General features: G+C 46.9%; 4 protein-coding genes across 5 annotated transcripts; 2 read left to right on the top strand and 2 right to left on the bottom strand.

The window, feature by feature from the left end:
- Window positions 1–560: 560 nt before the first annotated feature.
- On the bottom strand, window positions 561–5039 carry mettl13 (methyltransferase like 13). Its single transcript, XM_022764859.1, has 9 exons — window positions 4792–5039; window positions 3848–4120; window positions 3305–3773; window positions 3005–3204; window positions 2549–2738; window positions 2121–2285; window positions 1800–2012; window positions 1301–1432; window positions 561–1040 (listed from the first exon to the last, which is right to left on the bottom strand). The coding sequence occupies exons 1-9, from the start codon at window positions 4942–4944 to the stop codon at window positions 748–750; spliced, it is 2088 nt and encodes a 695-aa protein (XP_022620580.1). The 5' UTR covers window positions 4945–5039; the 3' UTR covers window positions 561–747.
- Window positions 5040–5261: 222 nt separating this feature from the next.
- On the top strand, window positions 5262–7609 carry itpa (inosine triphosphatase). Its single transcript, XM_022764877.1, has 8 exons — window positions 5262–5341; window positions 5526–5583; window positions 6267–6331; window positions 6430–6503; window positions 6596–6627; window positions 6745–6857; window positions 6935–7011; window positions 7262–7609. The coding sequence occupies exons 1-8, from the start codon at window positions 5279–5281 to the stop codon at window positions 7392–7394; spliced, it is 615 nt and encodes a 204-aa protein (XP_022620598.1). The 5' UTR covers window positions 5262–5278; the 3' UTR covers window positions 7395–7609.
- A 2677-nt stretch (window positions 7610–10286) lies between these two features.
- rangrf (RAN guanine nucleotide release factor) lies at window positions 10287–11552 on the bottom strand. The gene is made up of 2 exons (XM_022764888.1): window positions 11470–11552; window positions 10287–11370 (listed from the first exon to the last, which is right to left on the bottom strand). Exon 2 carries the CDS (start codon window positions 11299–11301, stop codon window positions 10711–10713), a length of 591 nt encoding a protein of 196 aa, XP_022620609.1. The 5' UTR covers window positions 11302–11370; window positions 11470–11552; the 3' UTR covers window positions 10287–10710.
- A 522-nt stretch (window positions 11553–12074) lies between these two features.
- On the top strand, window positions 12075–21444 carry vamp4 (vesicle associated membrane protein 4). 2 transcript variants are annotated; one of them, XM_022764889.1, is made up of 9 exons: window positions 12075–12299; window positions 13085–13141; window positions 13966–14067; window positions 15891–15937; window positions 16619–16669; window positions 17807–17907; window positions 19812–19891; window positions 19983–20034; window positions 20118–21444. In XM_022764889.1, exons 2-9 carry the CDS (start codon window positions 13139–13141, stop codon window positions 20141–20143), a joined length of 462 nt encoding a protein of 153 aa, XP_022620610.1. In that variant the 5' UTR covers window positions 12075–12299; window positions 13085–13138; the 3' UTR covers window positions 20144–21444. The 2 variants fall into 2 exon arrangements, with proteins under 2 accessions (XP_022620610.1, XP_022620611.1); XM_022764890.1 differs by lacking the exon at window positions 13085–13141.
- Window positions 21445–23308: the final 1864 nt, after the last annotated feature.

Here is a 23308-nt window from a genome sequence, read left to right as displayed (position 1 = left end):
TCCATCCACCAGAGACTCTGACCATCCTGTCATTAAAACTTCCTCACATCACCTTCACTGATTCATACAAATACTGAGGAATCTGGCTCGACAACAGACTTTTGTCATATAAGGTTCATATTCAACACTTGACTCAGGAATTAAAAATCAAACTTGGCTCCTTGTACAGAATTAAAGAACGTCTGTCTTCCTCCAGCCGTACAACTACTGTGCAGTCCACCTTCATGTCTGTCCTGCACTGTGGAGATATTCTGCTCCGGTGCATCATAGTTTATTACGCTTTATCACACACGACAGATACCGGACTCATCACTGTTCTCTGCGTGGCACCGTGGGCTGGACCTCACTACAGTCAGGAGGAAACTTCTCATGTTATTCATTTATAAAGATCTACTGTTAAAGCTTCAAACTCCCATTGAAATCCAGTGTCCACAGATCAGTAACTGCCCAAGCCTCAGGTTCACACTCATACTGGCACAACTGGTTTCAGGTACTTTGCACCATGTAAATGTAATGAACTGGACACTGCCCTCAGGCTAGACTCTGACTTTTCCCTTGGAGATTTTAAAGCTTTATTATTTGATGTATCTTATGACCACTGTAAATGTTCATTATTTCTTTGTCAGTTTCTTGTGTTGTTTAGTTGTGTGTTGTCTTCGTTGTTCATTGTCTCTGCTTCCTGTTCTCAGGTCTCTCAGAGAAAAGAGATTTTTAATAAAATCAGTCTCATTAAACCCCCTTCACACGTCACTCTACTCTCAGGTCTTTTAACAGCTCTACAATGTCTATATGTGGCCTGCGGCTGGTTCCGGTCCGGTCAGAGCCCAGTGCGCTCTGCAGACTCTTGGCTGCTTGGTTCAGGGATGTCAGGATGCGGGCGCCATCCGACGTCTCCTTTTCTCCACGAGAGCACAGAAGGACTTCGTTGACCTCCCCTTCAATCTTTCGAGAGAGGATGGCGGGAAACACGGCGCTCACACGCTGCAGCACGCTTTCCCTCAAGACCGAGTCACGACACACGAGGTTCAGGATGAATACACCTGGTTGAGATGGGGGAGGGGCAAAAAGGGAGAAATGAGTAAATTACAGGTAAGTATTTCTATCAAAAAAGACTCTACATGTGGAATGAGACCGGTAAACAAAAAGCTGTTTATGAAGTTTATCGATCGTCTTCTTAACTTATCAACAGGTATCTTTTAATATTCATGATCTTATACCAAAACACTGATTGACATGATTTTACAGAACAGCTGACAGATTCCAGCAGCTCGAGACAAAGAAATCATGAAGGAGACTTTACCTCTGGGGGTTAACAGGCTGCTCACTTTCTTCAGGATGGAGGTTTCTACAAAGGCAGCGGGGGGGCAGCTCATACCCACAGTGCTGTCTTTATTGTCTACATCGAACATGACGACATCAAACACACAACCACCTGCAGAGAAACAAAGTCACTTCTAGGTTAAAGACCCCTCCAATGAAAATCAGGTGATTGACCTTGTTAACATGTTCACATGGTGTTTTTATAAAATACAAGACACATCATGAGCCAATAATCATCATCACCATGACTCAGTGTTTCCACCTTGAGCTGCAGTCAACCAATGACAGTCTCACAGACACACATTCAGAGTTTCATACGTCACAAACCTCAGGAACCAATCCTGTCAACGAACAACAGACTCCTACTCTGAGACTGGGTCTGACTGAGGATCAAACATGTGGCTGAGTCTCTCTGATGTTTCCTCCTCTGACCATCTTCATACTCTCCGCTCTCTCACCTGTCCACCTGGAGCACTCACCTTCCTTCTCCAGGACAGAGATGCGCTCAAGGCCGTCTCCAAGAGTGACAGTCAAACGATCGTCTGGTCTGAATCCGAACCATTCCTTCGCCACCTCCAGCACCACAGGATCTAGCTCCACAACCTCGACAGTAACATCCGGCACAAAGTCCCGCAGGAACTGAGGCAGGCCTCCTCCACCAAGTCCCACCAGGAGCACTGACACTGGGACGCCTGAGAGGGGACAGACAAGTCAAAGGTAAAGCTCATCAGAGACAGAGACGATGGAAAGCTGCTCCTCTCCCACATTGACTACACTGTACAAAATGAGCGTGAACTGACCTTTGTTCTCCGGCGTGCCCACCCCAAGCATGGAGAGACCAGCCACCATGACTTCATGGTGAGCGCAGCAGAGGAAGCCACTGTCCACGGACAGAGAGGTGGAGGATGTTGTTGGTGGAGCTGCTGGCTTGGCCTTCTTTCTGTTCTTCTTCTTGTGACTCGAAGCTGCAGAGACACAGAGTCTTTTATTTCCACCATTTACATCCTAAAGAAAACCATTAGAGAGGATTTTCCTTTTCATTGTTTACTCCAGTTTTTTGTCTTTTTTTTTTGGTTGTTTGTTTGTTTTGACTGTTGTGACAGGATCCTTTTGTTTGTAAACTGTAAAAAATAATTTGCATAAATGTATATGTGTTGTTGGTAATTGTTAACTGGTTAATTAACTGCAGATCATAATATACTGAATGAGAAGAGGAAGACGAACTGACCGGTGTTGGAGGAGACAAGGCGGCTCTCTGATTGGACAAGGGCAGCATTAGACAGGAAAACCAGTCTGCGGTACATCTCTCCGTCTTCCCCTTTCACATTCTCCACACAGTACTCTCCACTCAGCTCACTCACACCCCTGCTGACCTCCTCTCGCCATCCCAGGTCGCCTCCTACTGACAGAAAGGGCACCTGGGTGGAGAGAGGGCGAGAGAGCGAGAGCGAGAGAGAGAGAGAGAGAGAGAGAGAGAGACAGAGAGAAAGAGAGAGAGACAGAGAGAGAGAGGGAGAGAGACAGAGACAGAGACAGAGACAGAGAGAGAGGGAGAGAGAGACAGAGAGAGACAGAGACAGAGACAGAGAGAGAGAGAGAGAGAGAGAGAGAGAGAGAGAGAGCTTAAAGTAATACAATGATGCACTTATCCAGGTGGAATGATTGATTATATTAAAGTGTTTACCTGCTGGTTGGCTGGCATACCCCGAGGAGCCAGGTCCATCACCATCGGCGAGAGCTCTGACTGGACAGCCTGCATGTCTGTGTACTCCTGATTCCGGTGCATTGCCACAACGATCAGGCGTCGAAAGTTAGCGCTGGCCGCCAGCTGCCTGCGCCCCTCAGTGGAGCTGTAGAGCCAAGCTGTCTCGCTGCCTTGAGGCACTGACAGAAGGAATCAGACAACGAAAACCGTCAGAGAGGATCAGAGTCGTGTGACCTACATAGGAAGGTGGGAAAATGATGAGACAACAGGAGAGCTCACCAATAAATATAGCAAAGTGGTTTGATCTGGGCACCTTGGCTCCTGGGGAACAGTCTTGCACTGTGAGAGTGTATCTGGGGAGGCCAGTCTTGGTGTGGCAGAGTGTGAGCGACAGGTTCGAGCTGGCGTCTGTGCCTGTGCGGAGCCTCTTTCTCAGGACAGAGTAGGCCTGATGCTCCCTCACCGCCGACAACAACTCTGACACCTGTGTGAGCCGCGCTGGGGCACCATCCTCCCCGAGACACATCTCCAGAACAGGTGTGGGCATGGGCTGACGAAACTTGGTGCAGACCAAAACAAAGACGGGCAGAGCGAAGGAGTCCTCTTCTTTTCCACTTTCCTCCTGCAGGCAGTGGAGCCGCACCGCCCACCCCAGCTGAACAAAGTGCTCCACAGCCAATCTGATCACACTCTCCTGAGCCAGAGTCACACAGACGTACCGGCCCCCGACACTTAGCACACGGCCCACCTGCAGACACAAGGACACTGCTGTGAGAAGAACGCAGAGATGCACGCTGACCACGCAGATCATTGGTTTATTACCTCAGTGAGCATGCTCCTGGCCAGAATTCCTTCCTCTTCAGATGCCATGGCGTCCAGCGTGCCTTTGTCCAGAGCAGCCTGGTAGCTGGCATCCTCATATGGAGTTTGTGTAGCATCCACCTGCTGGAAGGTCAAGCCTGGCCGGCGCTCAGCGTTTCGCTGGTTCATGTGGCTCACCACTGTCTCGCTGATGTCAATGTTAGTCAGATGCTTGTAGCCGACATCATACAGCTGTTCACTCAGCTCAGAGTTCCCACAACCGACCACCAGCACCTGAAGGACAGAGATGTTCTCAGTTATTGTCACAGAGGTTTTGAGATACTTGTAGTTTATTTGAGTATTTCCCTCTCCTTTACTACATTTAACTGCAAAATACAGGATGTTTTTTACTCCACTTTATTTAATTGACAGCTATAGCTGCTGGTTACTTTGCAGATTGACATTTAACATGCAAAACTGATGGCACTTCTAAAGAATGAATTATTTTCGTAGATTTAACTACACAAAAGTATAAACATTAGACAGATTGAACATCTAGAACAGTAAAATACTAATCTCACATTAATACAGTAATATCAACAATCCCGTAAGGTTAAATATTATAACATTATAACTCAGGCCATATTTTTGCATGATGAATAATTTTTGACACTTCAAGTACATTAATGCTGATCCACTATATTGTTGCTGACGTGAGAATGCATGACTGCTTTTATAATGGATTTTGACACTGTGTTATTGTATGTTAAAGTATCTGAATACTTCTCCCACCAGCCATCAGACAGGAAGCACAGCAACTACACAAGGCGAAACATTTACTGTCAGTCCTGACACTTATACACCTGTACATACAAGTTAGCAGCAAGTGAATGACAACAGTAATGTCCTATCGACCCAGGTGTTCTGTGTATCTGTACCTGTAATAACCCGCTCTACACCTTTACCTGATCGTGCACTTTGATGTATTTGTGCAGGACGCCGCACAGTTTGTTGTAGTCTCCGTACCACTCAAAAGCTTTCTCCGCGCGCTTCTTAAAGAACTTCTCCCAGTACTCTGCGGAGCTGAACTCCTCCGCGGAGCGCGGTAACAGACTCATCGTCGACTGAAGCGGTTAAATCACCTCTTAACGTGTCGGTTTACGGAGTCACAGCCTGTTTACAGCCATTCCTCCACATGGCACTTCACACTGACTGTTCCACCCGGACGACATTGTTGGCAGGACCGCTCCTTCTTCTTCCTGTTCCTTCAAGTTTATTGGCGGGTAGCAAACAACGAATTGGTTTATTACCGCCACCTGCTGGACTGGAGTGTGTCTGGCAGCACCGCCACTGCCCGGAGATTCGCTGAGGCTGTCAGAGCGGATTTTATTGGCCGGAGCTAAACCGGAAGTTTCCGGTCCGGCATCGTTAGTCGTCCGGTGGTCGCCCATCATGGCTGTTCAGGCTGGACGGTCCGTGGTCTTCGTGACTGGAAACGCGAAAAAACTGGAAGAGGTGAGAATCAAAGGTTCAGGTTTAGTTTAGAGACTTTTGATCTTCTCGGATCTTCTCCAGACTGTGCTCGTTAAATATCCGCGCCGAGCACGAGCTGTAATCTAATCCACAGCTCTCATGTTTCACCCGTCAACAGTTGATATAATAGATCCATCCGTCTCTGTTTTCCCTCCACGTCCTGCAGGTCATTCAGATCCTGGGAGACAGGTTTCCCTACAAACTGGTGTCTAAGAAGATTGACTGTAAGTATCCAAATGAGAGCTGAACAGTTAATCGAAATATTATTTTAAAAATTGCGATATCCAAATCACAGGAGCTGCATTTTTATAATAAAGGTAAAATGTGTCACAGCAGGTCCTACAGGAAGCACTGTGCTGCTACTGAGTCTTTTCCTCCAGACACAAGGAAACATCGTGAAAACAAAATGCAGAATCGCAAAATCTGCTAAAAATAATCATGATATGACTTTTTTCCTACATGTGGTTCAGCCCTAATCAAAAGAGAGACCGCCAGCAGAACCTAGTGTAACGGACTGGTAACTGCTCTGTCAGAGGGTGACTGTTAAGACTGTTAAGTTCAGTAGAAATGGCTCATAACTGCAGATACTGAGTTTTACAGGTTGTCAGTGAATGTGTTTTATGCTTAAAGGCTGTGAATTCTGTCAGTTATCTCAGCAACCTATGACAGTGACTGGTGTGAGACCACGTACCTGTGATTGGCTGAGAGTGTGGGGGACAGGTAGTTGTTCCTGTCAGGTGGGGAGTGGGAGCAGGTCTGCGGCGGGAGTTGTTGAAGTCAGTTGATGGCGCTGAGATTACTCTGTGGACCCAGTCATGGTTTGTTGTTTTGGCGTTGGCTACGGCTGCAGTAGCCTGTGTTAAGGGAAGGAATAAATATGTAATAAAATGTCTGTTTCTTCATCCAGTGCCTGAGTACCAGGGAGAGCCAGATGAGATTTCCATACACAAGTGTAAGGAGGCTGCACGGCAGGTACAGTGACTCCACTGTCACTCAGGTAACTAACGGTGTTTACATGTGTAGGATGATTGACAGACGCTGATCTATGTGTGTGTGTTTGTCACCCTCAGATTGATGGGCCAGTCATAGTGGAGGACACCTGTCTGTGCTTCACGGCTTTAGGAGGCTTACCTGGTCCTTACATGTTAGTAAAACAACCTTTTCATCCATCGAGCCATTTAATCTGTATCAGTGATAATCAACAGTAATAATTACAAATAAACTTTGTTTGTGTAGAAAATGGTTCCTGGATAAACTGAAGCCAGAAGGTGAGTGTGGTGATGAATGAAGTGCTGCAGAGTGATTGTACCACAGATCTGTAGAGCTGGATGGAACAGCATCGTGAGCGTGCAGCTGCTCTCATGGTGTTCACTGTTTTGTTGTAGGCTTGTATAAACTCCTGGCTGGGTTCGAAGATAAATCAGCCTGGGCTCTCTGCACTTTCGCCTTCAGTGCTGGGAAGGACGAACCAGTACAGCTGTTCAGAGGGAAAACAGAGGTCAGAATCTCCCTCTCTCTCAGTGTGTGTGTGTGTGTGTGTGTTATTTATTTTCTACTTACTCTCTCTATTTTTAGGGGCACATTGTGGAGCCCCGGGGTCCTCGGGACTTTGGATGGGATCCATGTTTCCAGCCGGACGGATACGACAAAACGTGAGTGAGGGCTGTGCTTGAACTCCCAGTTCATACCACAAGGGGGAGTCAGAGGTTAACACACCGTCTGTGGACACATAGACTGAATTGCACTTCAGTGACAGTTTCACCAACACACATTATTGTGACGATCTCTTTTACTTTGTACTGTGCATCCATTAATTACTGAGGTTCATCGGTGTGTTAATCTGAGGTTATTGATCATTATTACCGTTACACTCATTATTACTCCCCTCCCTCTCGTCTGCAGCTACGCTGAACTGCCTAAAGAAGTGAAGAATTCAATCTCTCACCGCTACCGGGCGCTGGCTGCCATGTCTGCGCACTTCTCTCAAGCCAACAATACCTCACCACAGAGCAAGAAGAAGAAGCAGCAGGATTAAGTCCAGCTTCAGCTGCTGTATTAAACCTCAGATCATCAGATTCGAGCGTCCAGAGGAAACTCCTTGATAATGTGACATTTTCCTACCGTTGGCCAGAAGAGTAGAGCCGTGTGTCACACGTCTACTTGTGGAATCTGCAGTAGAAAAGCTCCTGCACAAAACAGTCTGTTTTCCCTTGTTTTTAATAAACCTTGCGTTCATTTCTAAATTTCTAATTTCACTTTCTCTTACACGCTGACTGCAGTTTTTTATCAGCCGAGCAGGTGAAGAATATCTTCCAGGTAATATGAAAAGATAGCAGAGACTGTTCTTTTCCTTTGTTCCACAGTGGAAAGTGTAAGACTGACAAAGACAGACTTAAAGAAGAGCATACATTAAAAATGGGGGGGGGGGCTCCAGGGTCCTGATGAGAGCAGCAGACTGGCTCCTGGACTTGGCAAGGGGTTGTTCAGGCTGGAGTCCAAAGAGAGGGGAGGTGGGGGGGGGGTCTCTGAGGGAGGAGAGGGGTGCAAACACAACAGTGATAACAGGGGGGTTTGGGTAATAAATGACCCTGGAGCTGGAAGTCTCTGAGCAGGAACTATGCACACACCTGTGACTGATGCTTCCCAGATGAACCAGATAGACTTGTCCTGTGAGTGAGAGAGAAGACTGAAGCGAGTCCTCGTGTTTCACTGAACGCTTCATCGGCTTTATTCAACAGATTAAACCCTGTTGCTGAAAAGTGACGCTGTAGCTGCTGCAGGTCATGAAGTGTTGGACCTGTTGGCTTAGACTCTGCTCTGGTCAGGAAGCAGCCAGTTGTTGTGAGAACAGGAAAACTGGATTTGTCTTCATCACTGAGACGTCACTTCACCTGTCAGACGAGGGTTTTTTAGCAGAACATGGAAGATGAGTGTCAGACTTCAGGTCACTAGAGGTCAAAGACACGGCGCTGTGGAGGCATCCCTCCTCTTCCTCTGTGACTCAGAGAAAACACTGGTACTGTCAGAGCTGCAGCGTTCAGCCTCTGCATTTCACAGAGTTGAAAGGTTTCAGATTTACGATGTTGGATTCTAAAAGAAAAGCAGTTTTATGGTTTTTCTGACTGTGGACAGTTTCCTCTGCTCTTGCTAATGCCATTCTGCCCTTTGTGCAACATGTGGATCAACATCAGTCCTCGGTTCTTGTGATACATGCTCCAGTTCTAACCACAGACACTTACTAGAATTTACAACAGCTGTTTTTTAATTTGGTACATGAGATTTCAACATGTTTCTACATATGTTTCACAAAGAGACACAATTTTTAAGGGAAAAATGAAATGATTTGAACCTCGGACATTATGATTAACTTGTTTCTCATGGCAACAGAGGTGCAGAAAACTTCATGTAAGATTTTTTTAAGCTCACAAGAACAAGAAGTCTGCCACTGGTTCCACACAACTACATCTTCAATAAACTCAGTCTCCGTAGGAATCTCTGCACCATTACCATTTTTTTCTCCTTCAACTGAAACAACAGAAACAGTCATTCTTTTATTCTCATGCTATTAGAGGTTTCATGATCCAGATAGTTTGAGACTGCTGCAGCACAGGCAGCCCAGCAGCCTCTCTGTTATAGACTGTTGTCAGGACCTGGACAAACAAGACGTGACCCACAAGACAAAAACCTTTCCCGCTCATCAGGTCAGACAGGATGTTTGCAGATTTTATGACAAACAGAACAAATATGAGTGTTTGTCTGAGGTAGGCAGGAGGAGACGTTGTGACACCGTGGATTCGTGGTTAATGAAGGAATGTGCTACGCCGGGACGTCTGAGAGGGAAGGATGCCTGACTTCATGAGACCTTAATCCGTCATGATTGCACCAGAGGATGAGGAGGGTTTGATGTGGCTTTGGGGAGACAGACTGTGCTTCCTCTTGTTTGTTATGCAAGACTTACCTGAATTCCCCAGTTGAGGAGTTTTATTCAACAGCAGCCATTTTTCTTCAAGTAGCTGCACATGTAACTGAGGGAAAATGGCTTGAGACTTGCATCTGAAAGGGCTGGTTTGAACTTCAAAGCCACGATTAATAAAGTCCATTTCTTATTCCATAAATTTTCTTCTTCACCAAACTGGCCTCTCCAAGTTTCAGGATAATGAATTATTCCATCATGAGGCCACTGCAGTCAATGATGGAAACAGTCTAATACATATTCCTGCTGGGACTCGCCCTCTCCATTTTCACTGTTTATGACCAAACCTAAGTCCGACTGAAGACACTGAGGATCCATGAATATTACCTGTGTTTTAACTGCACCGGAGGGAAGCATCTCATTTCACCCCCAACCTTCTGACCTCTACTATTACTCTTTATTACCATGTCACTGTAAAACAATATGGAGATCTCAGCAGTGCAGCACAAAGTTGGGTGTTATTAAATGAACATTTGGTGGCCTGTGAAGTTTGTGGTTCTGCTCTTTGTCAGCTGAATGTGTCAGCATGTGTCTGCATGAAAACACACCTGAGGATGGTGGCAGTAGTTTGGAGTGAAATAAAAGAAGACAGGCAGAAGGGTGGAGGGAGGAAATGCTTGAGTGGGGCGGAGAAGGCTGGGCGAAGGGGAATGTGGTGGGAAACAGGTGGAAAATCAAATGTCTGACATTTGTTATTTGTCTCAAATCTCACATTTCTCTCAGGTGCACACCTTCACAGGTAACAGAAATGCCTTGAAAAACAACAATGTGATTTTATTTATCTGTTGGAGTTAGATCCCCCCAGTACAGATCATTTTCAATCGCATAGCGCAGTGGGTTATGCAGGCGCCCCATATATAGAGGCTAAAGTCTCGCTGCAGCTGGCCCCCGGTTCGACTCCCACATCGGACGGCCCTTTCCTGTGTGTCGTTCCCCCTCTCTCTGCCTCCCCAGCTCCTGTCTCTCTACTGTCCTGTCCATTAAAGGCACAAAAAGCCCAAAAAAAAAAACACATTCAACCTACAAACATCTTAATTAGCAAAAGATAATGAAAAAGTCCAAGATTTTTCCTCTAAAACTTCTATTATGACACAACTCAATTACATCATGAGACATTGAGCTGTCAGTTCATTTTAATTGCTTAAACAAAGTCAACATTAAAGGCAGAACAGAACATGAACTCCTGTGTCAGGGCAGGAGAAGGGCCGCTTCCAAAACTGTTGGGACCCAAAGAATGCCTCAGGCCAGATGCTTGTGGGGCCCCTAGAGAAACACAGTCCTAGAGGGTTTACTGTGGCCTGTCACAGAGCTAGGGTTAGGGTTGTGTCACAGAGAGAGACTAGATGTCTTGGTGGTTATGAGGTCAGCAGCAGTTGCTCTATCCAAACAGCCCAGGGTTGTGCAGAGTCAGAGTCTGCAACAAGCGCTGGAAGTCCTGCACCGTCCACGGCACCCCGTGTGTCCCCGCAGCAGCTGCACTGCTGCTGTCAGGGCTGATACTCTGCGGGTCATTGAAGGTGATCAGGACCTCTGTGGAGAACTGGGGCAGGCGGAACAGCCCCAGGTGAAGGGTCACTGTGTTCCTCGCCTCTTCGTTGAACTTGGATACACACTGTGTGCCAGTGAGCGTCCAGGCTGAGCTGCACTCTGACAGGGACACATCGGATTTGGGAAGAGCCACAACGCTAGTCACCTCAAAAGCACCTGGCTCCAGAGATTTGTTACTGCCCGCGATGTCCTCAAAGTGATACCTGGCGGAGTCCTGGTCTGCCACCTGCCCCTGGTACTCCACCAGCTCAACTATGAGGCTCTGGTCGGTGTGTGCGTGAGCAAACACCTCCTGGTTGTCCGGGATCTCCCTCAGCTCACTGATGTCCGTGGCGCTGCGGGGGATGACAGCGGACAGCGCTCCTCCGAACAGCGGGTGAGGAGGGTGAAGCTGCTCGGCGCCGCCTCCGGCACTCTGCATCTCTCTGTGGGGACGGTGAGCGGCTCGGGAGGAGGAGAACAACCACGGAGGCCGGTTTCAACCTTCAACCTGTAGGTACACAAAGAACTCCAGCGTTAAAAACATGAAACTGTCTCTGAGGACACAACCGTTAATTCATAAATGCAGCCTGATTTACACGCGGCTTACCAACTGGTCGCTGAGCGTGTGTTCTCTTCCGGTAAAAGTTTATCTTCTTCCTCTACGGTCCAATTCAGGCGGGATAGATGCACGTCTGGCGCGCTGCTACCATCTACAGGTGAGGCACAGAACCTCCCTAAAACAGGCGGTGGAGGAATATTCAGATATTTTATTTAAATAAAACTAGGTACATCAGCGTCAAAAGTCTGCAATTTAAATAAAAGCCATGAATTTAGATTTTTATTAAAGTAAAATGACACAAGAAGCACAATGTGCTTAAAGTATTAGAAGCAAAAATAGCTCCTAATATATATTATAATACTTAAGTACTTATAAAATAGTGATTAACAGCAGCTTTAGTTATCAAATAAATTAACTGGAGTAAAAATACAATATTTCCTTCTCACATTAAAAAATAAAAGTAGCATAAAATATGAGTTAATACTCAAGTCAAGTATAAATAGAAGGTTTACTCAAATAAACGTGTATTTATTTTCAGTAGTCTGAGAGTTGTATATTTCTATGAGCAGCTGGAATATTTTCTGCCTAAAGAAAAACAATGACGATGAAATAAAATATTTGTGTCACACATCTGCAGCACCTCTCTCCTCCAGCTGTTTGTGTACATTTCCCGGTCAGCTGATTCAGACTGAGGGGGAAGCCGACTGCTAGCATCCATAATGACAATCCCGTCTCATCGCCCGGACATCCGTTTGAAATGAATCACACAAACCCGTAAAAGCCACTGAGAAGCTTGAAACCCCCCCGGACTAACACCCGAGTCTCTGCGTGTTTGTCTTCACCAGCATCGAGGGTCGGATCCTGTGGGACAGCTGCAGGTAGCTAGCCGCGTTAGCATCCTTAGCTTAGCTTAGTTTAGCTTAGCTTAGCGGGGTAGCTAATTTTTTCAGTGATCCAAGCGGCCTGTCTGAAACAGAGAAATTCGCATGTAGTTAGCCGTGTTAACGTCAGAGATGGTGATTCTTCTTCTTTAATCACTGTGGTGGAGCAGCGTGTTGTTCAAGCGTCGTACACTACGACATTCTGCCGTGTTTGCTGTTTAATTGTGACTAACAAGCAGCTCAGCCAGCTAGCTACCAGAGGCTATGATGTGATTCCAGCTGTGCTCCAGAGATGTCACATTCATTTTCATACCAGCTCTTCTCTGGAGACTTAATTTGGACCTTAAAGCTTTTACATTAGTCAAAAAATCAGTATTCAGTTAAAAATAGCCAAACTCCTCAGAAGAGGCTGCATCCTGTGTTTTCTCTTTTCTTAGACAGAGTAGTTTAGATTTGCATTAGCATTAAATTACATTAGTATGTATTTAAAGTTGCAATCCAGAAACTGACAGAACCTACCCTGGCATCACACTGTCTGTAGTTTTAATGTGAATCTAACACTGTTTTTATGGATTTGTACCTTTTTAAAATCCCTCTCTTGTAATAGACTTGTCATCCTTCTGCAGCCCTAACCTGTTAGACCTGCTTCTTCTTCTCTGTCTCTCTCTGTGTCTCTTCATGCTGTCGCTGCTTCAGATAGAGCCTTGTCCCCTGCTCCTCCTCTGTTAACTGGACACGTCCTCTCCTCTCCTGGACACTGTCAGGTCTTTTTCCTTCAGCAGTGCCAGAGAAGGACGCTGCTGAGAAAGCCTCAGTGTCAGACTGAACTGGATTCAATGGTACAAGTTGTATTGTAGGACTGAGAGTGGTGTGTGTGTGTGTGTGTGTGTGTGTGTGTGTGTGTGTGTGTGTGTCTGGTGATTACCTTCAGGCCTGAGGATCACATGTTGTTCACTTCAGTGTCACAGAGGCGCTTTACTGTTGTGTTTTGTCGCCCTGTTTGGAACATGTAACGCCCAAACACACACTCAAGGGGGTGTCAATGGAGGAACAGTGTGTTTTCCACATCTGACATCGTAGAGTTCTTCACCCAAAGGCACACAGAGCGATGATGACATTTCCTTTCACAGCTCAGAGACTGACTGCATAAATATTAAGAATTAAGACATCTTGAGAGGATATCTTCATAAGGCTTGTGTTTCTGTTAGCTGATGAGGAATCAAACCGTTTTTACAGACAGCAGGTGTCTTTACATGGTCCATCTGAAAATTAAACTGCAGAGGAAATGAAAGAAGTCAGCTCTGTGACTCATAACAAAGTCAGCCTGTCTAACAGGAAGCGTCTGAGTCCTCCTCAGATTCCTTGAGGATGACCAGTTTCATTTATGCAATCATTACTAAACCAGTGAATGTTGTTGTCATGAGTAAAGTTTAGATTTACAGTCTCACTCAGCTCATACACTTTGTCCTTTGTTCTCCACACTCTGCTCCCAGACACGAGCTGGCTGCAGCTCTGCCTGTGATTCCAATCACTTCCACCTACCAGTGTTAAAGTGCTCTCACTCAGCAGGCTGCCAACACTGAGTGCAGGTGTCCGAATGTTTGTGTTCAGGCTGTTCCACAGTGCCGCAGGCCCTAACGAATCTTCTCCTTCTGTCCTGCAGAGGGAGCCAGATCGGGAGGAGCAGTCTGAAGCCAACATGCCCCCCAAGTTTAAACGACACCTGAATGACGACGAGGTCACGGGATCTATTCGCAGTGAGAGGGTGAGACACAGACGGAAGGATTTATCGTCAGGACGTAGAGGACAGTGAGAGAATGTAATAAACATGTCCAGAGTCAGAAAAGGTCGAAAGCTGTGAGATTAATTCTGTATCATATGAATCTATTGATCACTTTTATCATAGAAGTCCACTGGATTTCATTTTATCAAAACATCTCAGTCAGAAACAGATGTTGGTCGAAGATGCAGATGTTGCTGTTAGAACTAATAATGAGGGAGAAGAAAAGGAGAAACCTCTGAAGGGGGGGGGGATGAAGTGAAGGAACTCCTGTGGCCAAATGTCTGGTTTTAATCAGAGACATCACCCCTGACCCCACCCCATTCTTCCACCTCCTCCCCCACCCCCCATGTCCTCTCGCTGATCCTTCACTTTATTCTGTTTCCTCTGTGTAATCTTATTCATTTTTATGTTGAACTGGGATCAAAGAGAAGCTTACGGGGAGAACAAAATGACCCTTTCCACCTACCATGCCCCCCCCCCCCCCCCCCCCCCCCCCCCCAGCCTCTGATAATACATAACAGCTCCCTTCATGTTTCCCATCCCAGGCAGTGGAAAGAAAGAAAGAGGTCGCACAGGAGGAGGCTGTTAGAGCCTCCACTTATAAAGTTCTTTATGATCATGTGGCCTCCATGCCGCAGCCTTTTAGCAGATGACAGTGTATTTACTAGAAAATAAATGTCTCTGTTGGCATGGCATGGACTGGCAGCTGGACATCTGCGGGGTTTCCTCGAGGGGGCCATGGATGGTAGATGTGATTACCATGACTCAAGGTTTGGAGATTCAACTTATGTGGCCGCAAGAATTTATTGTCTTTGTGAGTGACACTAAACTCTCCTCTTGAGTTTGACTGCAGCAGCCTGGAGGGATTTCAGTGTCTAAACTACTTCTGCCTCCTGTAATCTAAACGTGATTAATGCTGCTCCCAAACCCGTGCACCAGCATGCTGTAGGCACGCAGTGTTTGCCTCCATCCTTCAATAATCTCAAGTAAAGATGCAGAGCTTTCTTTCCCAGTAGCAGAATATATTCTGGCTGTTTGCCATCCAGTGAAGAACAGACTCTGACTCTCTCCTCCTGTGATGATTTAATGCAGCTGTCCTCACTAAGTCTCTATGAATAGCAGTGTTTTTGGGAGGTAATCTGCCTGAAGATATCAGAAATGCCTCTGTTCTTCTACCACAATGTGAATGTCCATTTTAGGTTCTCAGCAGACTGATTGGACGTTTCAGAGTCTTTCAGAGGAGGAAGAGTTTTTATTGAGGTTTGGCAAACAGAGCAGCAGAGACAACAGACCTTTATTGTTAGTCATAATGTCCTAAGTGCAGTTTAATAATAATAATGCTTTTGTCCATTTCTGCCTTCTGAAAAAGCTCCTATTGATCTGCACATCAGCTCTGTGACAGTGTTGTCTCTGTGTTGTGAGGGTTTGGTTCTGGTGCTGGTTTGAACCGGATCTGGAAACATTTCAAACCCAACAATACTTTATTCTGTCCCCTTTAAACCTGTTCGTCTTTGTCCACAACCAAGGGATGAGTGACACACTGTAGGTGGCAGGGCGATGTCATCACCACCGAAACCCATAGTTGTTACCAGGCAACCAGAATGAAAAAAGTTTGAAAATCAGTGTGGTGGTTCCCAGTCCCGACACGGACACTGGCCCCAGAACAGGAGGAAAGCTTAGTGAAGACACTGTCCCATTTTTCTCCAGCCTCACTGCCCCAGTCGACCCAGCTCCCCTCCAGACAGTCCTCATTCAACATCCAGAGCTTATCCTCATCTGACCTCTGACCTTTTCCTTTTTTACAGAGGAACCTGCTGGAAGAGGATTCAGATGAGGAGGAAGACTTCTTTCTGTGAGTCTGTGCACGGACATATTGTATTCAGGCACTGAGTTTAGCCATTTTACACTGTGGAGTCACAATTAAAGCTCCTCCAGTGTAAAGGTCTGTGTCCATGTGTAGTGTGATTATAGATCAGCTCTAGCTTCTATATTAATACTGTGAAAGTATCAAAGCCTCAGTCCACAGAGAAATGCACACAGCCTGTATTCAGAAACTGAGCCTTAAAACCAGCCGTCAGGACTTCTGGAACTTTGTGATGTCACAACAAAGCAGTCACCAAGCCCCGCCCACCTGGACCCACCATCCAAACCTTGCAGGATTTGGTTTCTCTGAGTGTTTTTACCTGAAATCTGCTTTATTTTTATTGGATCACTCAGAAAACAGTCAGCCAATCAGAAGAGAGGCTCAGAGCCTCCTCTCTTCTGATTGGCTCACTGACCTGTTGTTACTAGAGCTGCAGAGAGAAGCCTGAGAGAGGAGATGGTTTTTATATCTTCTGATGGATCAATACTTTAAATAAAACACAGAAGAAGAAGAAAATATGGAGCTTTAAACTAAAAAAATGAGAGCAGTATTAATAGTAATAAATGAGGATCGCTTAAAGCAGAGTATCCAAAGTCAACAGTGAAATAATCTGCAGTTGAAAGTTCCTACTTTAAATGAGTAACTTTGGCTTGGGCTTGTGTTTTCCAGGCGAGGGCCCACAGGACCCAGGTTTGGACCTCAGAACGACAAAATCAAGCAGTAAGTATTCACACATTCCTTCTTACAGCTCAGAGCCAGAGGTCAGAGCTGTATCACTAGCACTCTGAAGTTTTGGTGTTGGTGTTATGTAACTGTGCCTCGGCATGTTTACCAGAAGCTGTGGTTATTAGCCGATTGTGTAAGAGGACCGGTGCAGGTTCATTGTGTAACCTCCCCGGGACGCCTCAGTCCCTCTGCACTCTGTTTCCACATGAACCTCCAGTCCAGACGGCCAGAGAACAGAGGAGGTCATTGTTGAGTCGGTCTGGCAACCAGACTTGTTTCTCCACACTCGCCTCATCCTTACAGTTTGTCATTGTTGTGAGCACATGAAACCAGATGCCACCATCACTGATTCTGGAAATGTGGTACTCACGGGGCTCATGCTCCTCACCTGTCTGTCTGAACCTGAAGCTCTGAGGTCAGGTGGTAAGGTCAGGTGGTAGTGAGTGTTTGTGGCAGCTCCTCCTGGTCTGAAATGATCAGTGGAACGGTGCTGATGTGATCATCTGTTAGAGGAAATACACTCCTCCACTGCCCCCCTCCTTGCTGAGCCTGCGTCCCACCAAGAGTTACTTTGAAATAAGAGAATGAATGAATGAATCCATCCGTCCATCCAAGAGTGACTGAAGGGTAATGTGTTCCAGTCACACCATGCTCAGGTGTGAGTAGTGTGAATGAAGCAAGGATTGGAGTGTAATCCTGCAGATACCAGACAGGTGCAGACAGGTGCAGACAGGTGCAGACAGGCGCAGACAGGCGCAGACAGGCGCAGACAGGCGCAGACAGGCGCAGACAGGTGCAGACAGGTGCAGACAGGTGCAGACAGGTGCAGACAGGCGCAGACAGGTGCAGACAGGCGCAGACAGGTGCAGACAGGTGCACACAGGTGCACACAGGTGCAGACAGGTGCAGACAGGTGCACACAGGCGCAGACAGGTGCACACAGGCGCACACAGGTGCAGGCAGGTGCAGCGAGGCCCAGAAGCATTCAACAGGCTTTTTGTCAGCTGCCAGCAGGACGAGGCTCGATGCAGAGAGGAGGATATTGTTGGAATAAACAGGTGTTTGCTGCTGAACTGATGATTCATGTCTGTCACTGATGATTCTGTGTCTCACACCGACATGTGTCCTCAGGGTGCAGTCGCAGGTTGATGAGGTCATCGACGTGATGCAGGAGAACATCTCCAAAGTGATAGAGAGGGGTGAGCGTCTCGACGACCTGCAGGACAAGTCAGGTGAGTCTCACCAAGAGTGTGTGTGTGTGTGTGTGTGTGTGTGTGTGTGTGTGTGTGTGTGTGTCTTAATGTTTAGCACACGTCTCTGAGGAGTGTTGCCTTCACTGTCAGTCGGATTATTTGGGGATTCGACCCGTAAAATTTCTGCAACGTGCAACCGATTAAAAACAATAAATAAATAAAACAAAATAAATAATATATTTGTAAATGAGGCCTAATGATCCTAAATGTACCTCAGGTTCAGGTTTTGGAGCTGCTGTGGCTCAGGAGGTAGACAGGGTCGTCCACCAACTGCAAGGTCGTGGTTTGATTCCCAGCTTCCCAGCAAGTGTCCTTGGGCAAGATACTGAAACTCAAAGTGCCTCCAATCTGTCATCAGTGTGACACGTATGTTAGTGGGAGAACAGTGCTGTATAAGAGCTGTGTGAGTGGGTGAATGTGGCTTCCATTGTAAAGAGCTTTGACTGGTCAATAAGACTAGAAAAGAGTTGTATAAACAACTCTCAGCAGTTTGTATATGAGAAAAATATTTTGAGTTTAGAAATGTTCAAGAGAAAAAAGTCAAATGAAGGAGCAGCAGACAAATGATCAACAATCTGCATGAGGTGTTTAGAGGCAGCTGTGTGTTCTGTCTGAGGGAATGAGCTTCAGCTACAGTCTGTTAGTCAGGCTCTGAAATTAATCACATAACAAGGAGTTTGTATTAAACGAGGGCTGCAGCTAACGAGTTCCAGATTCTCAGGAAACATCTGAAGGTGATTCTTCAAATGTCTCGTGTTTTATTAGAGAGACATTAAATACATGACAAAGAACATTTTTGAAGCAAAAGTTTAGCTTGAAAAATGACTGAAACCTGATCATTTCATTATTAAAAGAGAAATTAATGGAGAAATTATTGCAGTTCTACATTAAACCCTGTAGAAATATGTAATATAGTGTATGTAACACTGTAATGACTGAGGTCCAGCAGGACTGAGGCTGTGTGGGAGCTGCTGCTCATAAATACTCAGTTCACTTTACAGGTGAGTGATGAGACCAGGTGTGTGTCTGACAGGTCCTACGCTCTCACTCACACATATATGAAGCAGGTGTGTGAAATGTGTCACGCTCTCACCGTTACACAACTTCACTCACATGTGAGGCTTCCAACAAGACACGCACAGGTCTCCTCCTCCTCCTCCTCCTCCTCCTCCTTCACTGATGAAGACATGAGAGGGAAGTGCTCCTGGCTGTTGGCAGTATCTCATGATGACATCCACACAGATGTCTTTGTCTCTGTCATGTTGACCAGCCAACCAAGACAATGAGGCACATCTGGAACACATCAGTTTGTGCGTGTTGTTGTCTGTGAGCAGGATCATTTCCTGTGACTGACACTCTCTCTCTGAGCCGTGTGCAGGTAGCCTGTCGTTAAATTCCTCAGGATTAACGAGCATCTTGTCAGAGGCCTCTCTTTGTGGAGGCGAGCGCTGGTTACCAGGCACGTGGACGTGGAGACAGCAGACACATGACGGACACAAAGACTCTAAAGAGGGACAGGGGCTTGGACGAGCGCAGCGTCGCACGCGAGGGAGCGGGAAGCTTCCTGTTAACATGCATAAACATCAAGTTAACAACAGTATCCAGGGGACAGAGAGGGAGGGGTGTGGGCAGCAGGAGGAGAGGAGGGAGGACGCTGGAGAGAATGTGCTTTTTCCTCCACTGTGCACAAATTTGGCAGCTGAACACTTACATAACCCAACACATTCTAACTGCACATGCACAACACAGGGCCAGAGCCGGAGCCTCCCTACAGCACCAGACTGAGACAATAACCAGATTATTGTTTACCTGCTGATTAACACATGCTTCTTCTTCTCCTCCTCACGTGTCGGCGTCTTTGCTGCGGTCACGTGACGCTGCAGAGAGCCTATCAGACAACGCGTCTGCCTTCAGCAGCCGAGCCAAACAGCTGCACAGGAGGATGTGGTGGAGAGACATGAAGGTGTGTGACACTGTCTCATTCATTATCTCTGATGTTGTTCTGTCCGGTGTCGGACGGGAGGAGTGGCTGTAACATGTCATTTCTTCCACAGATGAAGATGATCATCGCCTTGGTCGTGGTCGCTCTCCTGCTCATCATCATCAGTGAGTGTCAGACTCAACAGCCCAGCACCGTCTGAGTTCACATCCTCCTCCCTCTAAATATTCCCTCTTCTCGTCTCTTTCAGTTCCAGTGATCCTGCGATATCGCTAATGTCCGACGAGGAGGATGAGGGAGAACCCCGCTCTACCTCTTCTTCCTCTTCTTCCTCTCTCTCTCTCTATATATCTCACTCTGTCTCTCCTCTGCACACAGTCCTCCACTTCAGCTAGGGGGTGCCAGTCGACCTCCCACACCCTCCTCAGTACCGGCCTGTGTACCCTCAAAGATCTGGCCTCCACTCGCCCTCAGTACAGATCTTACTGTGGGTGTTCCCGCTGAAACCTGCTCTGAGATCAGTTCTGAGGCTTGGTTTGAGCGGGAACACGGCGGGTGAGAAACGGGGAGATGTTTGAAATGCAGTTTAGGAGAAAACGCTGACTCTCAGCTCTCTAGTCAACGTGAAGGAGCGGTCCGTTCCATGACACATGTCACGTCGGGCCGCGGCTCTGCTCTGACAGCAGGTCCTGTATGTTGCATCATATAGATCGATACTGTAAAGAAAGTTTAGCCTCATGTAAAGACGCTGTAACATCCACTGGATGAAGCTCAGATGTCTCCAGGGTTCCTCCTGCGCTCTCCTGCAGGACGATGAGGACGTTTAAAGGGAACATTTCTCTGTCTGACAGGAGCGAGGGAACATCTGAGGTTCATCTGCTGCGTCGCTTTTAATCATCAAAAAAGTCTCTGACAGAAAACTGATTTCACTCATCAGATCCGTTTCCTCCTCTGCTCAGAGGGTTGGAGAAAGGACGAGAAAGGAGCTGCTTTCTAACATTATTCTCACTCCATTCATTTCCCCTCCCACCGGCCTCCTGACGGCGTGTTGCGCCGCACAGCACGACCACTTTAAACCAAAACATCCAGGTTATGAATGTCTCCTCCCACGCTGCACCCTGAGCCCCTCAGCCTCCTCCTCACTGGTGCTGAGCTCTGGGCCGGTTTGGTCACGGCTGTCCTACTTCCCTGCTTGTGACATTAAACTGTCTCTCACTCTGCAGAAGGTTTTAATACCGCTTCTTTTTCTCACTGTTTCTAAGTTCTCATTCTGCTGGTCGCTCTCCGTGGTGCTTCGTTTGAACGCTGGTGTTCCCGTCGCCGCGGACGGGACACGTGATCTCTCTGTACTGTCACATCATGTTTATAGAGGGGTGATGTCAGTGATGCAAGCTGTGAAACAAACATACTGTAGGTGTCATTGTGTCTGGATTAATTAACTGTATAATACAACTGTCATTTTATTTGAATGTAATTTATTTTAGCTGTAAATATTGATTCTGTAATGATGTACAATATTCTGGCATTGCATTGGAAGACTGATATATTGATTCTTTTTGCTCTGAAATAAAGTGATTTTAAAGGGCAGTGGTTTTAAAGCTCCATGTTTCTTCTTCTTCTGTGTTTTATTTGAAGTGTTGATCCAGAAGAACATATATTAAAAATCATCTCAGTGTAGTTTTACATCTCCTCTCTCAGGCTTCTCTCTGCAGCTCTAGTAACAACAGGTCTGTGAGCCAATCAGAAGAGAGGAGGCTCTGAGCCTCTCTTCTGATTGGCTGACTGTTTTCTGACTGATCCAATAAAAATATAGCAGATTTCAGGTAAAAACACTCAGAGAAACCAAATCCTGCAAGGTTTGGATGGTGGGTCCAGGTGGGCGGGGCTTGGCGACTGCTTTGTTGTGACATCACAAAGTTCCAGAAGTCCTGACGGCTGGTTTTAAGGCTCAGTTTCTGAATACAGGCTGTGTGCATTTATCTGTGGACTGAGGCTTTGATACTTTCACAGTATTAATATAGAAGCTAGAGCTGATCTATAATCACACTACACATGGACACAGACCGTCACACTGGAGAGGCTTTAAGAGACTCGCAGAAGAAGAATCAGTGGAAAACTAAACAGAGAGAAGAGAGAGGGGTTGATGGAAAGAAAGATGACTGGAGGTGAAGAGGGAGAACCTGATGGCCATCTCTCCGCTCTCAGAGCTCCTGAGACAGGAGACAAAAACACTCACTGACGGCTCTGTCCTCTGTCCTCTGTCCTCTGGCAGCACAGTGACGTTAAACTGTCCCACAAGAATCTCTGACTTCATTGACCTATGGCAGATGGCCCCAGCCTTCATTCAGTACTGGGGGGGGGTACACTCCTGTTTGAGTTTTGATAAAGCCTGCACACCATTGGTCGGTTCCTGAGTCCTGCTCAATTGCAGTAAAGTAAAAGGCTGTAAAGTTGTGAGTGAAGCTGTAAAAAGCTCGTTTCCTGGGGGACTCCAGGTTTGACTTTGTCTCTTTGTCTGTGCTTTAATGCACTGGGAGACATTTTCTGTCCTCCCTGTCCTCGCAGACACACCACCACTGGCAGCAGAGGATGTTTTGCTCCTCAGTTAGGGGCTCGACTGGATGACTTCAGATTCCGGGCATGGCCGTGGTTTCATGAGTCATAAGAGTGAAACTGATGGAGGAGAGCGTCCGGCAGCATCAGTCACAGCCGCAGACATGTCTGACAAATCTGACAGCGTCAACACACTGATGTTTTTAACCCCCCCCCCATATGTGTTTACATGTGGGTTCACTCATGTTAATCTTTCATGTGTCACCTTCCTCCCTCCTCAGTCATCCGTCCCTCCATCTGCCGACCAATCACACGTCTGTCTCAACCTGCAGGAGGGGGCGTAGCTTCTACAGTCTACGCACTTCACCTTGTGCCCCTGTCCCCTCTGCACCCTCTGCCCTCTGACCTCCCTGGGGGGAGAGGGGGGGGGCAGGTCAGCAGAGAAGGATGAAGATACACAGAAGAAGAGAAGGAGAGAAGCCAGGCAGAGCGGCCGTCTCACTTTCATATCTTTCATCCCGTCTCTCTGAAAATAAACAAGTGCTCATCCACCGTGTCACATGACCGTGGGCGTGAGGCGGGAGGCGGGAGCTGCTGCCTTTGATCGAGAGGCCGACTGCAGCAAATCCACCCGGGCAGCGAGGGAGGGGGGGCGAGCTCAGACACTGATGGCCCCCGGCAGCTCACTCATGTTGTATTAAATATAAAGTTTAAAAAGTGATGGAGTCTAAACACACACACACACACACACACACACACACACACACACACACACACACACACACACACACACACACACACTGTGCACAACAAGCCCCGGTCGGGGGGGTGGTCAGCTTCAGGTATGTGGTCATCGATTAACTTGTAGCTCCGCCCCTGGGCTCTTAT

The sequence above is a fragment of the Seriola dumerili genome, unplaced genomic scaffold (assembly GCF_002260705.1).
Source record: "Seriola dumerili isolate Sdu_G_001 unplaced genomic scaffold, Sdu_1.0 BDQW01000592.1, whole genome shotgun sequence".
Lineage (NCBI taxonomy): Eukaryota > Metazoa > Chordata > Actinopteri > Carangiformes > Carangidae > Seriola > Seriola dumerili.
The sequence above is the reverse complement of the archived record's forward strand: the minus strand, read 5'-3'. Positions and strand labels throughout refer to the sequence as shown.

Excerpts from the sequence above, each read along its gene's own strand:
- mettl13 (XM_022764859.1), bottom strand. The coding sequence starts at position 4,944 with ATGAGTCTGTTACCGCGCTCCGCGGAGGAGTTCAGCTCCGCAGAGTAC. Across the intron at positions 2,739-3,004 it reads GTATGCCAGCCAACCAGCAG|GTGCCCTTTCTGTCAGTAGG; the intron begins GTAAACACTTTA and ends CTCTCCACCCAG. Across the intron at positions 1,041-1,300 it reads CAGCCTGTTAACCCCCAGAG|GTGTATTCATCCTGAACCTC; the intron begins GTAAAGTCTCCT and ends CATCTCAACCAG.
- itpa (XM_022764877.1), top strand. The coding sequence starts at position 5,279 with ATGGCTGTTCAGGCTGGACGGTCCGTGGTCTTCGTGACTGGAAACGCG. Across the intron at positions 6,858-6,934 it reads TGTTCAGAGGGAAAACAGAG|GGGCACATTGTGGAGCCCCG; the intron begins GTCAGAATCTCC and ends CTCTATTTTTAG. Across the intron at positions 7,012-7,261 it reads CCGGACGGATACGACAAAAC|CTACGCTGAACTGCCTAAAG; the intron begins GTGAGTGAGGGC and ends TCTCGTCTGCAG.
- rangrf (XM_022764888.1), bottom strand. The coding sequence starts at position 11,301 with ATGCAGAGTGCCGGAGGCGGCGCCGAGCAGCTTCACCCTCCTCACCCG.
- vamp4 (XM_022764889.1), top strand. Across the intron at positions 14,068-15,890 it reads GATCTATTCGCAGTGAGAGG|AGGAACCTGCTGGAAGAGGA; the intron begins GTGAGACACAGA and ends CCTTTTTTACAG. Across the intron at positions 20,035-20,117 it reads TCTCCTGCTCATCATCATCA|TTCCAGTGATCCTGCGATAT; the intron begins GTGAGTGTCAGA and ends CGTCTCTTTCAG.